At 47.8% G+C, this 17,864-nt stretch overlaps 6 protein-coding genes across 6 annotated transcripts; 4 read left to right on the forward strand and 2 right to left on the reverse strand.

The window, feature by feature from the left end:
- Positions 1-18: 18 nt before the first annotated feature.
- Positions 19-3,429, forward strand: F4812DRAFT_459208 (uncharacterized protein; the record flags this gene model as incomplete). The annotated part of the gene is made up of 6 exons (XM_047937499.1): positions 19-1,275; positions 1,334-1,530; positions 1,655-1,731; positions 1,784-2,344; positions 2,402-2,785; positions 2,873-3,429. The coding sequence occupies 6 exons, from the start codon at positions 19-21 to the stop codon at positions 3,427-3,429; spliced, it is 3,033 nt and encodes a 1,010-aa protein (XP_047790241.1).
- Positions 3,430-4,307: 878 nt separating this feature from the next.
- On the forward strand, positions 4,308-5,850 carry F4812DRAFT_382395 (carbohydrate esterase family 1 protein). The gene has a single exon (XM_047932048.1). It carries the CDS (start codon positions 4,464-4,466, stop codon positions 5,784-5,786), a length of 1,323 nt encoding a protein of 440 aa, XP_047790242.1. The 5' UTR covers positions 4,308-4,463; the 3' UTR covers positions 5,787-5,850.
- A 3,965-nt stretch (positions 5,851-9,815) lies between these two features.
- Positions 9,816-12,488, reverse strand: F4812DRAFT_428155 (ABC1-domain-containing protein). Its single transcript, XM_047934164.1, has 3 exons — positions 11,955-12,488; positions 11,729-11,879; positions 9,816-11,668 (listed from the first exon to the last, which is right to left on the reverse strand). Exons 1-3 carry the CDS (start codon positions 12,287-12,289, stop codon positions 10,352-10,354), a joined length of 1,803 nt encoding a protein of 600 aa, XP_047790243.1. The 5' UTR covers positions 12,290-12,488; the 3' UTR covers positions 9,816-10,351.
- Positions 12,489-12,751: 263 nt separating this feature from the next.
- On the forward strand, positions 12,752-14,170 carry F4812DRAFT_428158 (uncharacterized protein). Its single transcript, XM_047934165.1, has 2 exons — positions 12,752-13,360; positions 13,426-14,170. The coding sequence occupies exons 1-2, from the start codon at positions 13,034-13,036 to the stop codon at positions 13,780-13,782; spliced, it is 684 nt and encodes a 227-aa protein (XP_047790244.1). The 5' UTR covers positions 12,752-13,033; the 3' UTR covers positions 13,783-14,170.
- Positions 13,998-15,114, reverse strand: F4812DRAFT_459212 (Pex19-domain-containing protein; the record flags this gene model as incomplete). The annotated part of the gene is made up of 3 exons (XM_047937500.1): positions 13,998-14,096; positions 14,148-14,690; positions 14,752-15,114. 3 exons carry the CDS (start codon positions 15,112-15,114, stop codon positions 13,998-14,000), a joined length of 1,005 nt encoding a protein of 334 aa, XP_047790245.1.
- A 418-nt stretch (positions 15,115-15,532) lies between these two features.
- F4812DRAFT_428163 (ubiquitin carrier protein) lies at positions 15,533-17,463 on the forward strand. The gene is made up of 4 exons (XM_047934166.1): positions 15,533-16,167; positions 16,253-16,413; positions 16,477-16,500; positions 16,560-17,463. Exons 1-4 carry the CDS (start codon positions 16,133-16,135, stop codon positions 16,811-16,813), a joined length of 474 nt encoding a protein of 157 aa, XP_047790246.1. The 5' UTR covers positions 15,533-16,132; the 3' UTR covers positions 16,814-17,463.
- Positions 17,464-17,864: the final 401 nt, after the last annotated feature.

The raw sequence follows: 17,864 nt of genomic DNA on the forward strand, positions 1-17,864 counted from the left end.
ATTGGCATTCGCAACAATATGGCTCAAGTTTATCGTGAGCGCGATGTGCGCTACACAAGGGAAGATAGTCCTTCGTCTGATGATGAGAGATACAAAAGCACAACTGTGAGACGATACAAAGTAGGAAGTGGAGGCAGAGTTGTGGAGCGAGATCGCATGGATCGCTATGAAGAAGACGACGACCGCAGATCAAGGCACTCACACTCACACTCGCATTCCCATGCCGGCCGTGCGTCTGGAGATTTGCTGGAGGTGGATCGCCGTGTTGAGAGAACTTATCCCGAGCGTCCCAGATCGGCTTTCGACTCGCATGACCACTATACAACTGTCGAATATGAGCGAGAGCGTGACGTCGATCGCGATCATCACCCCGAGAGGCACTCTCGCACCAAAGTTGTTGAGGAGATCAAGACATCCTCTCCATCACCTCGTGACAATTACTGGGATCGTCGACAAGCTTACCCTTGGGAAGATGTTCGAGAAGATGTTCGTGTTGAAAGACGTATCGTACGCGAAGAAGCAGATGGGGAGCTACAAATTAGGGAAAAAACAGAGGATTTTAGGGAAGAGCCTCGCGATTATAAAGAACGGGACCTAGTGATTGAGCGCCGTGTTGATATAGAGAGAGAACCCCATGATGTTGATGTTGAGCGATACCGAAAAGAAGTCGAGTATTACGCGCCGCCACCACCTGCGCCGGCGCCCGTCATTATCCGCCAGAAATTTCCAGAGCAAAAGGTTGTTATCCACGAAGCTCCCCAACCTGCCCCCGTCGTACTCCCGCGGCAAGAACCGACGTATATTGTTCTAAGGGACGAACGTCGGCAAGTTGCGCCTCGACCGGAACCCCGGGAGGAGGAAGATTATCATTATCGTCGGGAGGACCGACGGCGTCGTGACGAGCGCCAATATGAAAGTGATGGCTACGACGAGGACTACTATATCAAGAGGACGATCATAACGCGGGAACGTAGTTCTAGCTCCGACCATCATAAGAAGCGACATTTAGCCGAAGGTGCCCTTGCTGGCGCCGGCCTCACGGCCCTACTTTCTGGTCGTGGTGGTAAAGATGGCGAGCACCATGAGCATAGAGGACGCAAGGTTCTCGCTGGTGCTGCCTTAGGAGCCTTGGGCACTGAGGCTGTGCGTCGCGCAAAGAGCGCATACGAGGATCGACACGAGGACAGGTATGAAGATCACGATCACTACGACGACGATTATCGACATCGACACCGGAGCAAGTCGCGCAGCAGACTAACAACCGGATTGGCCATCGTAAGTGTTCCAAAAATTTGAATTAGCAATGTCACAGAATATAGTAACAATTATAAAGGGTGCCGCTGCTTTAGCCGTTGCTGGTGGACTTAAGTACATGCAGAATAACAAGGCCGAGAAAGAAGAAGCAAATCGTGGACGAGCACGACGCCGTTATTCTGACGACGAGTATTCGACTTCCCGAAGTCGGTCAGGCCGCAGTCATAGCCGAAGCAAATCTAAGTCTAAAGCAGCCAAGGCAGCTTTAGCAACCGGGTAAGTTACCTCCTATATATTTTCGAACGTGATTTTCCTCCCCTTTTTTTGAATACTACCTACTACCCGCCTTCCCGTTACTTATCATGATGATAACCCAACTGCTGACAGCGGGACCTATTAGTGCTATAGCGGGTATAGCGGAACATTATAGATCCAAATCACGAGGAAAATCTCGATCCAAGTCCCGCCTAAGAACTGGTAAGTAAAAAAGATTCGCAACCTCCAGATGCGACAGTATCTAACCCTCTAGGTGCCGAAATTGCGGCTGCTGGTTTGACTGGCGCTGCAGCTGAAAAGCTGTGGGAGCGTCGCAAGGAAAGAAAAGAGTCAAAAGAACGTGAACGTCATAGAGACTCAGATGACGAGTACTACGATAGAGGTCGAGGCTACTCAAAGAGCCGATCCCGTTCTAGGTCACTTAGCCGCCGTTCGCATTCACGAGACTCTACGGCTGATAGAGAATTAGGCCTGGTTCCCGTGGTTCCCGGGGTAGAATACGGGAGTGAGCCCATCGGGGCCTACGAGTCTGCTACCGAAGAGCCACGACGCCGTCGTAAACACGATCACCGCTCACCATCCACGTCCGATCGAGAGGCTCGCAAGAAAAGAAGTCGTAGCAAGCTTCGTGACGTTGCGGCTGGAATAGGCACTGCAGCAGCGGCAATGAGTATCAAGAAGTATCACGATCGCCAAAAGAGTAAAGAACGAGAAGCTAAATCCACGGATGCAAGCCGAGACAAGTCACTAGATAAAGAGGATCGAGACCGAGAAAAACGCAAAGCCAGACGGTCCCGTGATCGCGAGCGAAGGCGTACGTAGTACCAAGTTTCCCGCATAGCATCACCTAAGTAGCTAAAACTTGAAATAGGTTACGAAGAGGAGGCGCCTGATGATCCATATTACGATTATCACGCCGGGGCACCTCCATCGCCACCTCACGCTTCGGGTGGAGCATATTATCCACCTCCGCCTCTGGCATCCGAACCTACCGGTCCACCCCCAGTTGGCTTTACGCAGCATCCTAATCCATCTACCCCTAATTTCAATGCTTATAACCCTTACCCCCCATATAACCCCCAAGACTACGCAGGTCAATCTCCACTGAATATGCCTCCTCCGCCTCCCGGCCACCCGCCGTCTGGACCATCACCTGGCTCGGGTAACCGAACCGGACCAGAAAATGTGAGTCATCCACGCTCTGGTGACATAAACTCCTATCTTGATGCCTCTCAGAGCACGGCTACTGAGAAGGGTGCGTCTCCTTGAGTTTACTCTACTTTGTATAATCAAAGTATTTTAAGCAGGCTATAAAATTCCACAGCTCTAACTTAGTCTTCAGATGGTATAAAAGAACACCACCGATCTCTCGGTCCACAGTTGAGAAGTGTCGATGCAGAGCCCTCTGCAACTAAAGTCAAATTCATCCCTCTTTCGCCGAAGTCTTCCCGGACTCTCAGAAGACATCGCCGCCGGATGGGGGAACGATCGGAGGAAGATATCGATGAGGAACTGGTCCAGTTTCAACGACCTGGAAATTTACGAAGACGTTCTGGCTCAGATGTATCGTCCAATAGACCGCGTGTCCAGCGACGTAGAGTACGCGGCGACGACTCACCAGTTTCCGACGACAGTGAAATCGAGTATCTCCCCGATCGTTTCGATTTTTCTGGACGGCCACTTGGCAATAACAATACCGCGATTGATGGACTTCCAAGACAAGGTAGTTTTGAATACCTCCCGCGTAATGGGAATGGCTGGCACGTCGGTGGGGCATGGAAAACCCTCGGCGATCCTGATCCTGTTTTATTTAACGACATTGTTCAGACTATCGGAGGGTTCCTACGGCCTGGAGGCAGCTTACTGAATTTATTTGAACATGCGCTAAGAGATATATGATTACGGCAGTGAGTTGGATAGAAAGCGAGGTTTAGCTACATTTCTTTTCCATTTGGCTTGGCATCTCTCTTAACGATACCGTGATGAGATACACGACTAGAGTTACAACCTATACGCCCTTCTAGTTTTACGACTGTTTCTTTTACATTTTTCCTTCAGGATTTAGAGTTCGTGTTATTGGAATTTATTTTGGAAGAGATGAGAACGTTACGGCTTTTGTCAACGATTAATGACTGTCATATGTTTCATATATAATTAATGGATATATTTCCTCTACTCCATATTGAAAGCTGCCACAGTTCTCTCATGCATATTAAGTTTTCTTAATAAGTTATAGTTTCAGTGCTTAACATGTTATCGTAACGAGTCTTCTGGGGTTTATGGACAGTCACGATAGTTATGATAATAGGTACCTAATGTACCTACATTCGGTGTGATTGACATTGGCTAGGCACTTCAAAATAGGACCGATTTCACGTTATTGTAAGAGACTACATTGGTAAAGATAGAAAATTTAAAGCATCATATGGTCATATGGTTGTTTTTTTCTCTTGTCGTATGCTTATACTGCGCCCTTATGTGCCGAACCTACGAGTGTAAACATTCCCAAGTGCGCTCTAGTTTACTAGGGAACCAATGGCCTTCCTGGGCACCTGGTCGGTTTGGAGACCAGAATGCGGGGAAATATAAAAGAGAGGATCATCTCCGGCAGGCAAGGTGACATTGCGGGAGGATAACGTCGAGAATTCCCCTCAGAGCTGTGCCTGAAAGAGCATTCAGCCGAGACCATCGCAAGGATTTGGTTGGCATCCCGGGCAAGTCGGAAGTGCTAAGCGTCATGATGCATGGGACGGGGCCTTGGAGAACAGCTGTCAAGTACGGGAACCGGGTTTCCTTCGGGTGATCTTCACTCTCGCTGAGGTAAACACCGAGGACCTCGATTCTATAAAAGGGCCCTAAATGGGCTGCATAGACAAAGACGTATTGCTACGCCGTCTCAAGTTCTACTTCATCCTAATGCAGGAGAGATCAAGATGATCGTACAAACAGTTCTCGGCTTGTTGGCCTTATACTCAGTCGGAGCATCTGCTTCAGTCACCGTGCGGAAGACCGATAAGGGCCCAACGGGCTACGAGGTCGACTTCAAATACGTCAACACAACAGCCAACCGTGTACTCATTGGTGGAGGGTTGATGCCGTTTTCAGATCACTTTCACACGACTTTAAACAACCGCGCGTGGTATGATCCTCACGACTACAAGCCCGGAGACTTTTACGTAGCCGGCGGACAGATGCCGGACGGCTACCAGTGGCCGTACGAGATGAAGAGCGATGGCGATGGCGTGTGGAGTTATACAACGCCACTCCCGTCGGGCATTTATAGCTATGCGTACCTAATCGACTGCGACTTCCCGCCGAACTGCAGCATCGTTACCGGCCAACTCGTCACCGACCCGGACCTGCCTCCCTTCGAAAACGTCAAAGGAGACCAGGTATCATCCAGCTTCCAGGTGCCATTCGACGCGCGGTTCCAAGGAACCGACGACATAACTGCGAATTTCAACTACGCGCTTCCTGCTCCCGCCGAGTTCCGAGGCACCGTCAAGTCAGTCAACTACACGTCGCCCGGATCGATCCATCCCGCACCGGATGTCCACCACCTCGCCCTCTACCTGCCGGCGGAATACGGGAAGGTAGAGGGGAAGAAGTACCCGCTCCTGTACCTGTCGCACGGCGCGGGGGGTAACGGGAACGACTGGGAGAACCAGGGGCGCATGTCGAGCATCATGGACAACCTGATCGCGGCGGGGCACATCGCGCCGACGGTAGTCGTGATGCCGTCGTTCTACAACCTGGACGACAGCCTGCCGCGGTTCGTCATGGGCGACGCGTCGACCACGTTCGCGCTCCCCGCCCCCGAGCGCATCCGGGAGAACTACCAGAAGCACCTGTTCCCGTGGGTGGCGGCGAACGTGCCGCACGTGTGCGACGCGCCGGGGTGCCGGGCGTTCGCGGGCCTGTCGTGGGGCGGGCGGCTCGCGTACGAGATGTACGCGCACGCGACGGACTACTTCGACTGGTACGGGCTGTTCTCGCCGGCGACGATGAACGTGTCGTACGTGGACGCGGGGGCGCTGGCGGCGAACCCGGCGCTAGGCCGGAAGGGGCTGTTCGTCGCGTACGGGCTGTACGACTCCGTGTTCGAGGCCGCGCTCGACGGGCTGGGCGTCGGGTTCCTGTCGCGGGTATCGCCGTTCGGCGGGCACTACTGGAACACGTGGCAGGACGAGCTGTGGTGGTTCGGCGTCAAGGCCCTGTGGAAGCCGTTCCCGTATACGCAGCGGACCGGGCGGTAGGTACTTACAAGGTCTAGGTAGATACCTAACCTGTCATAGGGGTAGGTATACCTAACGTCAAATAATAAAAAGATCTCATCATGTTCATTCGACTTCAAGATCTGTTTGAGATACAAAAGCCGTAGATCTATGCAGGGGGCAAATAGTGCAATTTTAAAAAGTTCTCTTCGCCACCAACGCCGCACGCCACGAGATCATCAGGTTTCTGAGTGACAGTCATACCACGTGGAAATAATGAATTTGTACATACCTCACAAACAGATGGTGAGCAATGCCTTCTCGAGTGATATCTCGGCGGTGTATTTTCGTTTTGAAGGTTGTTCCCGTAGGTAGTTCTCCGGAAGATTACCGCGGTAAAAAGGGGTATGTGCATTCCGTTCCGGCCCGTACGACCGTGTAGCTATCCTCGGATGAGAGCGGTGGCATGATATCTGTACAAAGTATGAGTTTAATTATTGCGTTTCTAACATAAGGGAAAGATACAAGTTGCATGTTATCCCAGAGACAAGAGTTGAGTTGAGAAGAGTTTGATAGTTTGTGATACAACGCAATGCTGAAACTTATTACAAGTCTAGGTACTCAGAACAGAAACTTTTCTAACAGAGCTAGGTATTTACTCCTATTTACTCTTATTTATTCCCCGTAATGGATATTACCTGATGTATGTTCTTTCACTGGGATCTATTCACTTTACCAAGTATAGCGCACTACATTCGTAGTACCTTATAATTTATCCATGTCATGCAATTAAGCTGTATCGCATAGGGCTGACGGAATTAAGAATATGATAACGGAGATACAGAATTAGTCAAGTTCATTTTGACAAGATGCGGCTCATGCGTCGAGTGTTGGGTATGCACATTGCACGCATGCATGAGGATGGTTGGTTTGTAAACCCGTACAGGTTGTCAGACGAGTCACGACGACTGAACTTACATAACCTGACCTGCACTGAGGAATGGTGATGGCTTCAACTTAGTACGGGATGACGTATCCCGACAACCGAGACCCAAGCCGGCGGCCTATTATTATACCTGCGGGGTTCAATCGGAAGAAAAAAAAAAAGATCTTTCAATCTATTTTGATTTGTAGACGCTTAGAATATCTGTAGTATCGTGTGGTCGCGTGCAGTGGCCCAAAAAGAAAAAAGAAAAAAAAAAGTCAAAAGATCCATCCATCCAATCCGGATTCCTCTAATCCTGTATTCCTGTATGGTTATTTGACAAAACGTATGTGTACCTAACCTACCTAAAGTAGGTACTTTCTTACTTTCTTACCATACAAGTCTAGATGCTTCTTAAAGATGGAATTCCGTGCTCTAGAGATTTGACGCTCGCTACCCTAAGGCTGGGTTATAGACGGATGGGTGGATGGGTTGAGGTAGTCTGTAGAAGGTACCTTAGATTAGGTACCTAGTGGAATAGATGGTGGGAATGCGAATGACCGGGAAGGGAACTTCCAGGTGGTGTGGTCGTACGATCCGATCAGCTCATACAGAGTTACACAAGAGCAGACAGAGTCACATAAGGTTCGTTAGAATGCTGTGTAATATGAATTAGGTACGCTCTGATTCGTCGCAAGGGCTTTAAGTAACTATTTTAGGAGGTATGGTGACCTGGTATAGCGGGGACGCCCGGTAGTTACTAGTTACGAGTTACGACAGTCGATTTAACACCACTGGGCTAGGTACTGGACTCATCCACTGGTCTCCAACTGTAGTTACCTGTAATTGGCCGCCTTTTTCACTCCCCTTTTCCAGGGGACTTCAGACGTACTCTACCTATTCCATTCCAACCAATTCACACAATTTCCCCCATGTAAATCCATTCGTAAACCCTGCATTTGCTTACCATGCAGATTAGCAAGCTACCTGTACCTAAACTTTTAGTCCAAGATGCGTCGTCAGTCAGTCCAAAAAAAAAAAAAAAAAAAAAAAAAAAAAAAAAGCCAGCTGAACTTATTTACCCTTCTGGATTCACTCCACGGCTCCCACGACAAATGGGTAGATCATCACATACAGAGGTAGGTTAGATATTAACCTAAGGTAGGTAGCTTTCTATTTTTGGGAATGCTCAAATAGGATTTACTCGAGCTACAAATAAATAAAACTCTCCTACCCTCCCCTTACCTATTCTATCTTCCTCTTCCCCATTCTAGTCTTTCCCATACATATCACTACTTACCATCTTGACCATCCCGTCTATCTTTCGACTTCCTTTCTCGACCTAGACTTATCACCCAATACCGCCAAGCTCCTGTCAAACGGTGCCTTTCATACTTAAAAAGCTTGAAGCCAGCAAGCAGCCCTTGATACTCTTTCCTCTTGGTCTCCGCGACTTACACGTCTGTTCTACATACAAGCGTATTACTACTGCCTCGCCAACCTTCTCTTGTTGGACAATCCGTATTATCTCTACTTTCAAATCGAGGTCACGCGCTCCTACTACCAAGTGCTACTACTCGTCTCAACATGTCACCCACTTACACCATGTCGGCACACTTGTGCAAACAAATCCAGAAGTCGTTCCAAACGCGTCAGACTTCGCCCGAACCGCCCAGCACGACCACCTCATACCTACCAACGTACTTGCGCCGGTCACCATCACCTCAACCAGAGAAGCGCACTAGCGTAGACAGCGATCGCAGCGACTCCAGCGCTCACACCGTTTCGTCAAGTTCAAGTTCAAGTTCCAGTTGGAGGTGGGGTCGTCGCTAAGTTAAGCCTGCTGTAGTTGATAGGTATAACACCTAACGACTATTGGCTAGGTTAGAAGCTTTGGGGAATAGTATGTGGAGATGTTTAGCGATGACGTATAGGCTATTGGAGAGCAATGGGAATGGATTTGATACCCCTTTATTATTATTGAACCGAGCGGGAATTGGCGACAGAATAAAAAAAAAAACCTTTCTTACTAGCGAAACTTCAATTGGGCAGAACAACGTACGACGGACGAGTAAATGGCGCCACCTAGTCTTCTGATCACGCAACGCTGAAGTATATCGGTCACCGACAAGAAGATATACAGGAACCGTCATCACTACTTGTACACTGCAACACCGGAAACGAAGTAGCTTACTGCTAGCAGACTACTACTAAGGCTACCTATTTGGGGTTGAGGTTTTGCTATCGCCTGGTCTTGGAAACTGTCCACGTCGAACTCGAACTGGAGATTATGGATATTTTCTGTTGGGAAAGGAACATATCATGCGACGCATCACAAGAATGAGATAGTGATGCGAAGTCTGCATTGGCAGCGTGTTTTGCTGCAGACTTATTATTAGGCCGGAAAAGGGTGCAATGAAGCCCTGGATATATATATATATATATTTGGATACCTCCCTAGGTACCTACCTAACCTAATCAATCATGTCTATTATTGTATTTGCCTTGAAATACGTGATTATTTGTTGATACTACGATTAATACGCTGTATCTGATTTGCGATCCATATTAAAAGGTCAACCCTTGAACAATAAATTTTAAGGCCGGAAGTATATTGAATAGTCTTCAAATTAGTCTCAGGAACGTATGAAACTACCTAAGGTACCTGATTCAAGTTCTATTACATGGAACTTGGAAAGAAAAGAAAACAAAGCATAAAACATAAAAAATAAACAAAGCAAAAATGGTAGATGCCACAACGGTGTCTACCTCTATTACTGCCACGCCGACCCTTGTCGTAACACGTCCACACGGGTTCTTGCTTAATAGACGTCGTGTTCGACGAATCATGTCATGTCCTGGCCCAGACTGACTGAGTTAGGTACCTACCTGGATGTCCAAGCTACCTTGGACGATGATATCAGCTACCTAGTATTGTACGGTGTAGGAGGTAAGTTAGGTACCTCCTAGCTATGCATTCACACAGCGCACATGCTGCTACTTGGGAGAGAGGAGTGCAAATAGTTTAAGGTCAACAACATGTCCGAGTGTAAGTGGCACTCTAAAACGGGCAGAAACTTCCCACGTACAAGGTTCGGCTTTTATTACTATGGTATTACTCTCGCGTGCGTATTGAATAAGGTGCCCTTTCACTAGACCAAGCACATCGAGCCTCGTGGCATGTATTAGTAGGGGGTAGGTAAGTTAGGTAGGTAAATAACACAAGCCAAAGCTTTACATTAGGTAGGTATATAAGTAAAATTAGGTAAATACCTAAGGTATATGTATAAACCGCATCACTCACGTTGCATCTCATTAACAAAGTTTCGTATCTATTCATTCATTCACCTACCCACCCTTCGACGCCGCTTAATGCTTGCTCATATCTCCTCTCTCCCTTCTCCCCCCTTTCTACCCTCTATCTGTCTATCCATCCATCTATAAGAGGTATCCAGTAACCAGTGTTCCGTTCATCCGCGAACTCATCTCATCTCATCTCATCCCGTCTCGTCATGAGAAATCAAAAGAAAAAGACTCTCGCTTCGAAAAAGTAGTAGGTACCTAAGGGAGAGAGTAAGAACATGATGCCGCTGCCCCTACCGCCCCCGCGTAATACAGGTACCTGGTATATTATGTCGTAGTTACCTAATACCGGCAGTTATTATTCTATTTTATTTTTCACTTATAATGATACAGGGCCCTCGTAGCCAGTCGTGTTCAGGCCTACGATCCTCTTGACCGTGAGCCACAGCTCGAACGCCTCGAGCTTCAGCTCCACGCGCAGGTACCCCACCCACGCCGCCATGAACCGCAGCGCATTGCCCGGCCACAGCAAGGACCCGGGCCGCTCCTGGATCTCCTCGACTTGCTCCCGGAACACCGTGCGCGCGCAATACCGGGCTAGGATCATGAAGTTCCGCATCGGGCCTTGGCGGGTGTGTAGGTTCTCGTCCAGGCTGCGTGTTAGGTCGTTCGTCTTGAGGATAAGTAGAATAATTCGGGGCACTTGTCCCAGCAAGGTTACGAGGTCGGATAGAAGGCCTTCTTGGAGCGCGTCGCCCATCGTCTTCTTTTCCTCGTCAGATCGCGATTTTAGGATCGACGACTTGACTACGGTGTAATCGCGGCCTGTGATGGCGCTGGCAAAAAGAGGGAATTGTTCGTCTGTGATCCCGGCTACTTCGTGTGCATATCGCTTCATCGAGGGCATATCTCCGTCAATAACTGCCAGCCACATCTTGGCGTAAGAGCGTCGTAAGTCCTCAGGAATATCTCGGTATAGGCCGTGATCGTATACGATGATTTCGAAGTTGTGGCGGCCTCTTCTCCGAGGAGTCACCTTCCGAATAGCAAGATTGCCGCCGTGAGGATCGCAGTGCAGAGGAGCACCCTTACCGAAAATCATCTCATTGAAGATATGGGCTAACGTAGCAGAAACTTCGTCTCGATCGATATGATTCGAATCCAAGTATTCCAGGTCATCAAGACGATGGCCCGATTCGTTCGCCATGACCAAGATCCGCTTCTTCGCCCAGATAACTTCGGGGACCACAAGGGGTAATTCGGGGCGTTGCGCGAAGTATTTCTGTGTTCGGATCGCATTTGCAGCTTCGAGCTGGAAGTCGAGTTCCTGGGGTAGAGAAACGTCCATCTCAGAAGATAACCACTCTAGATCGTACTCCGGGAACCACTTCTTCAAAGTCGAGAAAGTAAATCTGGTCAAGGCCAAATCGAGGGGCGCCCATTGCGCCAACCCTGGGTGTTGGACTTTGACGGCAACTTTTCTACCAGTTTCCTTAATCGTCGCTAGATGAACCTGGGCAAGAGAGGCAGCCCCTATTGGCTGTTCCGAAAATTCGGAGAAATAATCTTTGAGCTCTTCGCCTGTGTCTGCGCGGAACATTTCCTCGATCGACTGGAACGAAGACACGGGGCATTTATCTTGTAGTGGTATAAACGTATCGGTCCATTCGCGCGGGAGTAAATAAGTCATGGCACTCTACCTTGGAAGTCAGCCAAAACCGCTGTGTGTTGCGAGTCGCTGGGTATAAAGAATTACCAAGTGTTGTCCTAATTTAATGAAAATGCCTCCATTCTTCTCGAGTACTTTAAGCGTCCGCTCTGCGCACCTCTTGTGACATCCCCTTAGTATGTGGTCTCTTTCATCGGGATCCTCTGTCTGGTCACGTTGGTTTAAAGAAGTTCGATAACTAGAGGACTAATTAGTCTTTCAAACCCTTTTCGATTTGTCTTGGGTAATGTTGGAAATGGGAAATGGAGCGTACTCGTTGATACATAATGCCAATGCTGCAGCAACTCTTCCCGAACGTTCTGTAGCATCGTACCCGGCCTTAATGTCATCGGTAAACGCTAAGACTCCTGCTCCGGCGGCGACTGTGCCAGCAGCGGTCAAGACGGTAACTCTTGTCTTTGATGATCTATGTGTTTTTCTCGAGTATCCCGAAGACGAATATCCTGAAGGACCGGTCGTATATTTTCTTGTAATAGAAGGTTGCGTTGTTCTAACGTGGGTTACAAGTAATTGGGTGCGGCAATTCGAACATGTCCACGACCTGTTGCTGGCAAGACGGCCGAGCGAATTGATCGAGGGGCATTTCATGGTGGTGCTGTTCTAGTCATTTGAAGGGATAAAAATAAATAAAAATAGAATTATAAAAATAATACTATGAATAAGAGAACAATGAAGACATGTTGTCCTTCTCGCCTCAATCAGTGGAGAACTTGACCGCCAGCGATTTAGTTGTTGAATCTTCAATTAGGTGGTCGGTATGTTGGGATGCCGGGCTAATAAAATTTCAGCATCTTTTTTTTTTTTTTTTTTTTTTTTTTTTTTTTTTCTTGCTCCATATGTCGGGACATGCAAAGTCCCGGGCTCGTGGAAAACCTCGGCGTCATAGGGACCAGGGGTAAAAGAATGTTCTTTCTCCTATTTGGAAGATCTGGATCGTCCCATGCAAAGTTCCAGGGTTCTGTGGCTTAACTAAACTCTTAGCACAGGTACTTAGGTATCTAGGTACCTAGTTGTACCTGTAGGTACTACGATATGCGCCAATTAGGGTAGCTTGGGAGACCAGAATTCTTAAAACGCGAACTATTCTATTATCGATCAATTTACAACGTCTTTTTACCTAGGTAGGTACCTCTTTACGCGTTAGATCCCGCCTACGCACTTTGGCAAGGATCGCGTTGCTTTCAGACCCGCGTTTGTATTCATTAAACTCTCCTTGAAATAGTCTACCTAACCAATTGCTTTTTTTAAACTTAACCACATTCTCTTACGAAAACACATAATCTGCATATCATCCCCTCAAAATTCGAAACCATATATTGTCATAACGGAGAAATGTTAGCCACGATGCCGTTATTCAATGTTGATTTCTCATCGCCGCATCGGCCAACACGTCCATCGCCACTGGCGTCTTCTCCCATTAGACCGAGCTCCCCATCATTATCTCCTCGCGATCCCAACACCCTTCCCAGATTTGAGACTCAATCTTCACCCATACAAGCACCACCATCTAAATTCAGATTTGCCTCGCGTAATGCAAAACCAAATCCTCTAAGACTGAACCGAGAAAATGCCCAAGAGAGCCGGCGAAATCTGTTCTTGAAGAATGTACGGAAGCGAGCAGACGATAAGAAGTGGGAAAGGAGAGGAGGTGATCAGGAGGTATGAGCGGCCTTTTCCCATTTGATTTGGATGTGGAATTATGTTTATACTGACAAACTCGATAGGCTTTGAAACTCGAGTGGTCCATGTTAGACAAGAAGCGGCGAGAGCAAAAAAACGCTGACCTCGACGGTATGGTGTTTGAAGATGAGATCGAAGATTTTGCGGGGCTCCAATGCGAAGCAACAGAGAACCCCGACGATATGATGGTCGACGTCATAGCGCAAGAAGAGGAACAGGAGCTGGATGCAATGCTATCCATGTTCGAGGCCCAAACCCAATCATCTCAGTCACTCGCAGGAGCAGCATCAACCACAATTTCCGACGACGAAGATTATGACCACCTCTTCATGGACTTCTTGTCGCAGCAAGAGCAAAATAGCCAAAATTTCATGTCTTCGGGACAGATGGACATGTCATGAAGTTCAAAGAGTCTTCAATGGGGTTGTTAGTCAACACGGACGGGAGTTTTTCGGCAAGGATCAATTTAGCGTTGTGTGAAAATTAGGATTATGGAGTCTACGGGCTGGGTATGGTAGGATATGAGATGACATGGTGTGTGTACATGCCAATTTTGGTCTCTGACCTCAAGGAGATCATGTATAAAAAAGCTGGGAGATGCATTCCTTGTATATTATTACTGAGGCGCACACGACTCATCGGGCGCGTCCAATACTTCTTTGGCTGATGGCATATCTCCAACTAGGTCATGAGGAGGGGAGCCTGCTGCTTGCATCTATGGCTCTTTCGTTAGCGAATGACATAATGAGACAATCATATCACTCACCTTTTGCATCCTATCCACGATGTATTCTCTATCTGCCGCGTTCGAATCCGCATACGTGGGTAGCTCAAACCTAGCTACCATTTCCGCAACAAGAACTTGTTGTTCCTGGTATCGTTTTAAATCGTCCTTTGGTAATGTGTCCTTATTCTTCTCCATCCATGCGGGGAACTTATCATTCAGTTCCTTCATAGGTTCATATAGAATCTCCTTGTTAGTAAGTTGTTCCATCATCCCCATTAGCACCTTGGAAAAATCTTCCTCGTTGCCTCCTTCGCTGGGAAGATCTTTCATTGCCTTAATCATCTCAGCAATAAAGTCGTCTTCAGAGCCTTCAGCAGTGGCGGCTGCTGTCGCCTGATCGCCGGATTCCTGCATTCGGGCCATCGTCCGCCGAATTGTCTCCTGGAACGAGGCATCCTGACTTATATCTGAGGCTGCTTTGTCAGATGATTGTGGAACTGGCCCTGATCCACTTCCGGAGCTTCCAGGACGGCTTCCTCCGAGTCCCTTGAATATGTTCTCAAACTGGGCCTGCATTTCTGGCTACGTACGTCATATTAGTTAGATTTAAGATCCCCTTACCAGTGATAGGGGCGCGACTAACCGAATCATCGAACCCGCTCATTAGCTCCGCCATCCCAGCCTGGAGATGCTTCTGGAATTCCTCCTCGGACAACTCATCCAGCGCATCTAATGGGTTGCCTGTGTCCGATGACGCACCTGCTGGAGCAGACGTCGGTGCGCTCGCAGGAGTTTTCCCAGAAGCCGTGGGCGCTGGGGTTGCTTGGTTTGCGCCGAGCGTCACGTTAGAAAATTCATCCAGCATGTCATCAAGATCGTCGAGGTCATCCTCATCGGGATCCGGGGCGTCTTCCAGGTCAGGGACTGGCGCTGTCTGCTGGTCTGCTTTCTCCGGCGCATTCTGCCCAGCCGGTTTGGCATCGGCAGTCGCCTTTTCTGCCTCCATGACGTACCCAACTCGGATTCGCAGGCTGTGAAACAAAAAGGGTGGCACGGACTCAACCGTCTTATACTTATGACTTTTCAAGGAATAGACACGCGGGGATGTCCAAGCCTGACTTTTAAAAAAGGGTATCTTAATTAGGAGCCGGAAAGCGACAACGGTAATGACGAAGGTCACCTGTGGAACTAGAGAAATCAAGCGAGGCGATAGATGTATAAAATGGCGAGTAAGGCAACGACACTTTTGCGACTTGGGTTTAACGAAAGTCCCACGAGTTGCCGAGGCCCTCTAAGTTGTGAGATGCTTGGCATCAATGGTCAACGTTTTAGGAGGGATGTTGTACCGTTATATTGAAGGTATCTTGGACGTTTTGCCTGATTCGCACAATTGATTTCGTACTTGACCGTTTCCAGATCCGTTACAGGATCCCCGTAAGTAAAAGATAGATGAAATATGCATTCAGTGGGACACTTGATAAGATAAGAATATACGTAAAATGGATTGGCTACTATGTACTATGTACCTAGAATATACCCTTGTCTGGGACGTGCTAACAGAGAAACGTTGAAGGTACCTATCTTGCTCGGACTTTACGTAGTACCTTGGTACCTACCTACATATACGCAGAAGCAAAAAAAAGGTAAAGCGATATTATTCGAGTGTGGGAAACCACTTCCCGGGTGCTGAGACCCCTGCAACAAGGCAGGCTCGATTAACATCTATTCACATTCACGCATCTTCTTACTCTTGCAGCTTACAACAAACAACTTGCCATTCTTTCATCTCCTTCTCTTCTTCTCTTTTACTCATCGGCTTGGTTTATCCCCCCTCTTCCAAGTCATCAGAGTATTTCTAGCTTCCTACTCTGCTCGTAGCGGAGCCCCGAAGCTGTTAAATAGGTAATTTGAGCTCCGTGCAGTGCTTTCTACGACTTCATCAATCGCTCGCGAAACAAGAAGCCTGCCTGCTATAAGCGTTGAGAACCATACAAGGTTATCATTAGGTAGTCTATTTCGAGACGATGTCTCTGTGCCAATTGCGCCTTGGGGAGGAGAGGTACGTCAAGCCTGTCGTTGCGAGGCTTTTGTACGACCTAAAAAGATAAATTATTTATCGTACTGATCCTCATGTAATACTACAGGAAGCAATGGAGGAAGGACCATCCTTTCGGATTCTGGGCGCGACCAGTTAAGAATGCTCAGGGCGTTCTCGATCTGAAGGTCTGGGAGTGCGGTATTCCTGGCAAGGAAAAGACGATGTGGGAAGGCGGTCTCTTTAAATTGACAATGACGTTTCCTGATGGTAAGCATCGAGCAAGAAATAGAACATCAAGCAAACGGGTTACGCTAACCTATATCATTTCAGAGTACCCTACGAAGCCCCCGAAGTGTACGTTCAAGTTATAGCTCAAGTACAGAACTTAATAGGCTAATACTGACTTCAAATAGGCAAGTTCACGCCGCCTTTGTTCCACCCCAACGTCTACCCCTCGGGCACCGTTTGCCTTTCGATCCTGAACGAGGACGAAGGATGGAAGCCGGCGATCACGGTTAAGCAGATAGCGCTCGGCATCCAAGATCTCCTAGATAACCCCAACCCGGAGTCTCCTGCGCAGGCCGAAGCGTATAACCTCTTCAAGCGAGACAAGATCGAGTATGAGCGACGAGTCAGGCGAACGGTCAAGGAGAATCCCGCCTCCTAGAGCGCTCGAACGGTTCCAGTGCCATGGAGTTGTGTTAAGAAAGGAGATTCTATACTTAGGGTACTTTCGGCATCGGAGTTCAGGGTCACGGATACCAAATACGGATGGCTGCTTTCTGCATTTAGGCCCTTCGGAGTTGATACAGGAGGGCTATGTGAAAATGTCGAGCAGTATTTAGCATTGCAGCTGCGGTATTTAAACGATTTTCTTCGCCGGGAATGATGATCTAGCCTTTGCCGTGAAAAAGAAAATAGGGCTACATGGATGCGATGAGGTTGATTAACGTATGAATTGATAATCCATGCAATTAATAATCTCTATGATGGCTCCTATGACACTTTGCCTTTCGTATATCCATGTCCCATTTCTATCTCATTAGTAATCTGCCTGTTATAGCGCTGCTGGCCTCAAGATAATTCTATTACTAAAGCTACTTGTTTAAAGAGTGTAGGCTGATCCTGGTCCCTGTCCGCCCTTCTGGTGCGAAGTAAATAGTACCTTAGGTACGTTAGGTATGGTTCGATTCAGCCTATTAAGAAGGATTTTGCTATCCTCTTGCATATTGTCAGTGTTACGAAGAGTGATAAGGCATTGGGTAGCACGTGGCTATCTGAATACTGGGTATGATGCAAATGTTATGCAGCAATTCTACTTCTACCCTTTGGTTTTCGGCGCTTGTCGTTCAAATAGTATCAAACTTTTTTTCTTTTGATTCGTACAAAAAAAAAAAGGGTTAGATGATAATGGTAAGGTTAGCAGAAGCAATGAAGACCACCATTTTTGAATTTGGATATTTACATGTAAGTACTTATAACTAAGTGGCATAGGTAATTACCTAACCTGCCTAGGTACCTGATCTAAATCTCCGTTCATCGTCTTATGTTTTGATAACGTGAATGTCAAGGCTCAATAAAAGGCATTTCGTGGTTGGTCAATTCCAGAATTATCAGTCGTTCCCCTAAACCCTATCCGAAATCGGCTTTTTTCCCCGGTGTGACACTTTCAGCTAGCAAAAGATTGTCGTTGTGCTAAGAGGCCCGGAGCTGCCCCT

Source organism: Daldinia caldariorum (genome assembly GCF_022478825.1).
Source record: "Daldinia caldariorum strain CBS 122874 unplaced genomic scaffold F4812scaffold_8, whole genome shotgun sequence".
Classification (NCBI taxonomy): Eukaryota; Fungi; Ascomycota; class Sordariomycetes; order Xylariales; family Hypoxylaceae; genus Daldinia; species Daldinia caldariorum.

Excerpts from the sequence above, each read along its gene's own strand:
- F4812DRAFT_382395 (XM_047932048.1), top strand. The coding sequence starts at position 4,464 with ATGATCGTACAAACAGTTCTCGGCTTGTTGGCCTTATACTCAGTCGGA.
- F4812DRAFT_428163 (XM_047934166.1), top strand. The coding sequence starts at position 16,133 with ATGTCTCTGTGCCAATTGCGCCTTGGGGAGGAGAG. Across the intron at positions 16,168-16,252 it reads TTGCGCCTTGGGGAGGAGAG|GAAGCAATGGAGGAAGGACC; the intron begins GTACGTCAAGCC and ends GTAATACTACAG. Across the intron at positions 16,501-16,559 it reads CCCTACGAAGCCCCCGAAGT|GCAAGTTCACGCCGCCTTTG; the intron begins GTACGTTCAAGT and ends GACTTCAAATAG.
- F4812DRAFT_428158 (XM_047934165.1), top strand. The coding sequence starts at position 13,034 with ATGTTAGCCACGATGCCGTTATTCAATGTTGATTTCTCATCGCCGCAT. Across the intron at positions 13,361-13,425 it reads GGAGAGGAGGTGATCAGGAG|GCTTTGAAACTCGAGTGGTC; the intron begins GTATGAGCGGCC and ends CAAACTCGATAG.
- F4812DRAFT_428155 (XM_047934164.1), bottom strand. The coding sequence starts at position 12,289 with ATGAAATGCCCCTCGATCAATTCGCTCGGCCGTCTTGCCAGCAACAGG. Across the intron at positions 11,880-11,954 it reads TTGGCATTATGTATCAACGA|TTATCGAACTTCTTTAAACC; the intron begins GTACGCTCCATT and ends TTAGTCCTCTAG. Across the intron at positions 11,669-11,728 it reads TTAAATTAGGACAACACTTG|AGTGCCATGACTTATTTACT; the intron begins GTAATTCTTTAT and ends CTTCCAAGGTAG.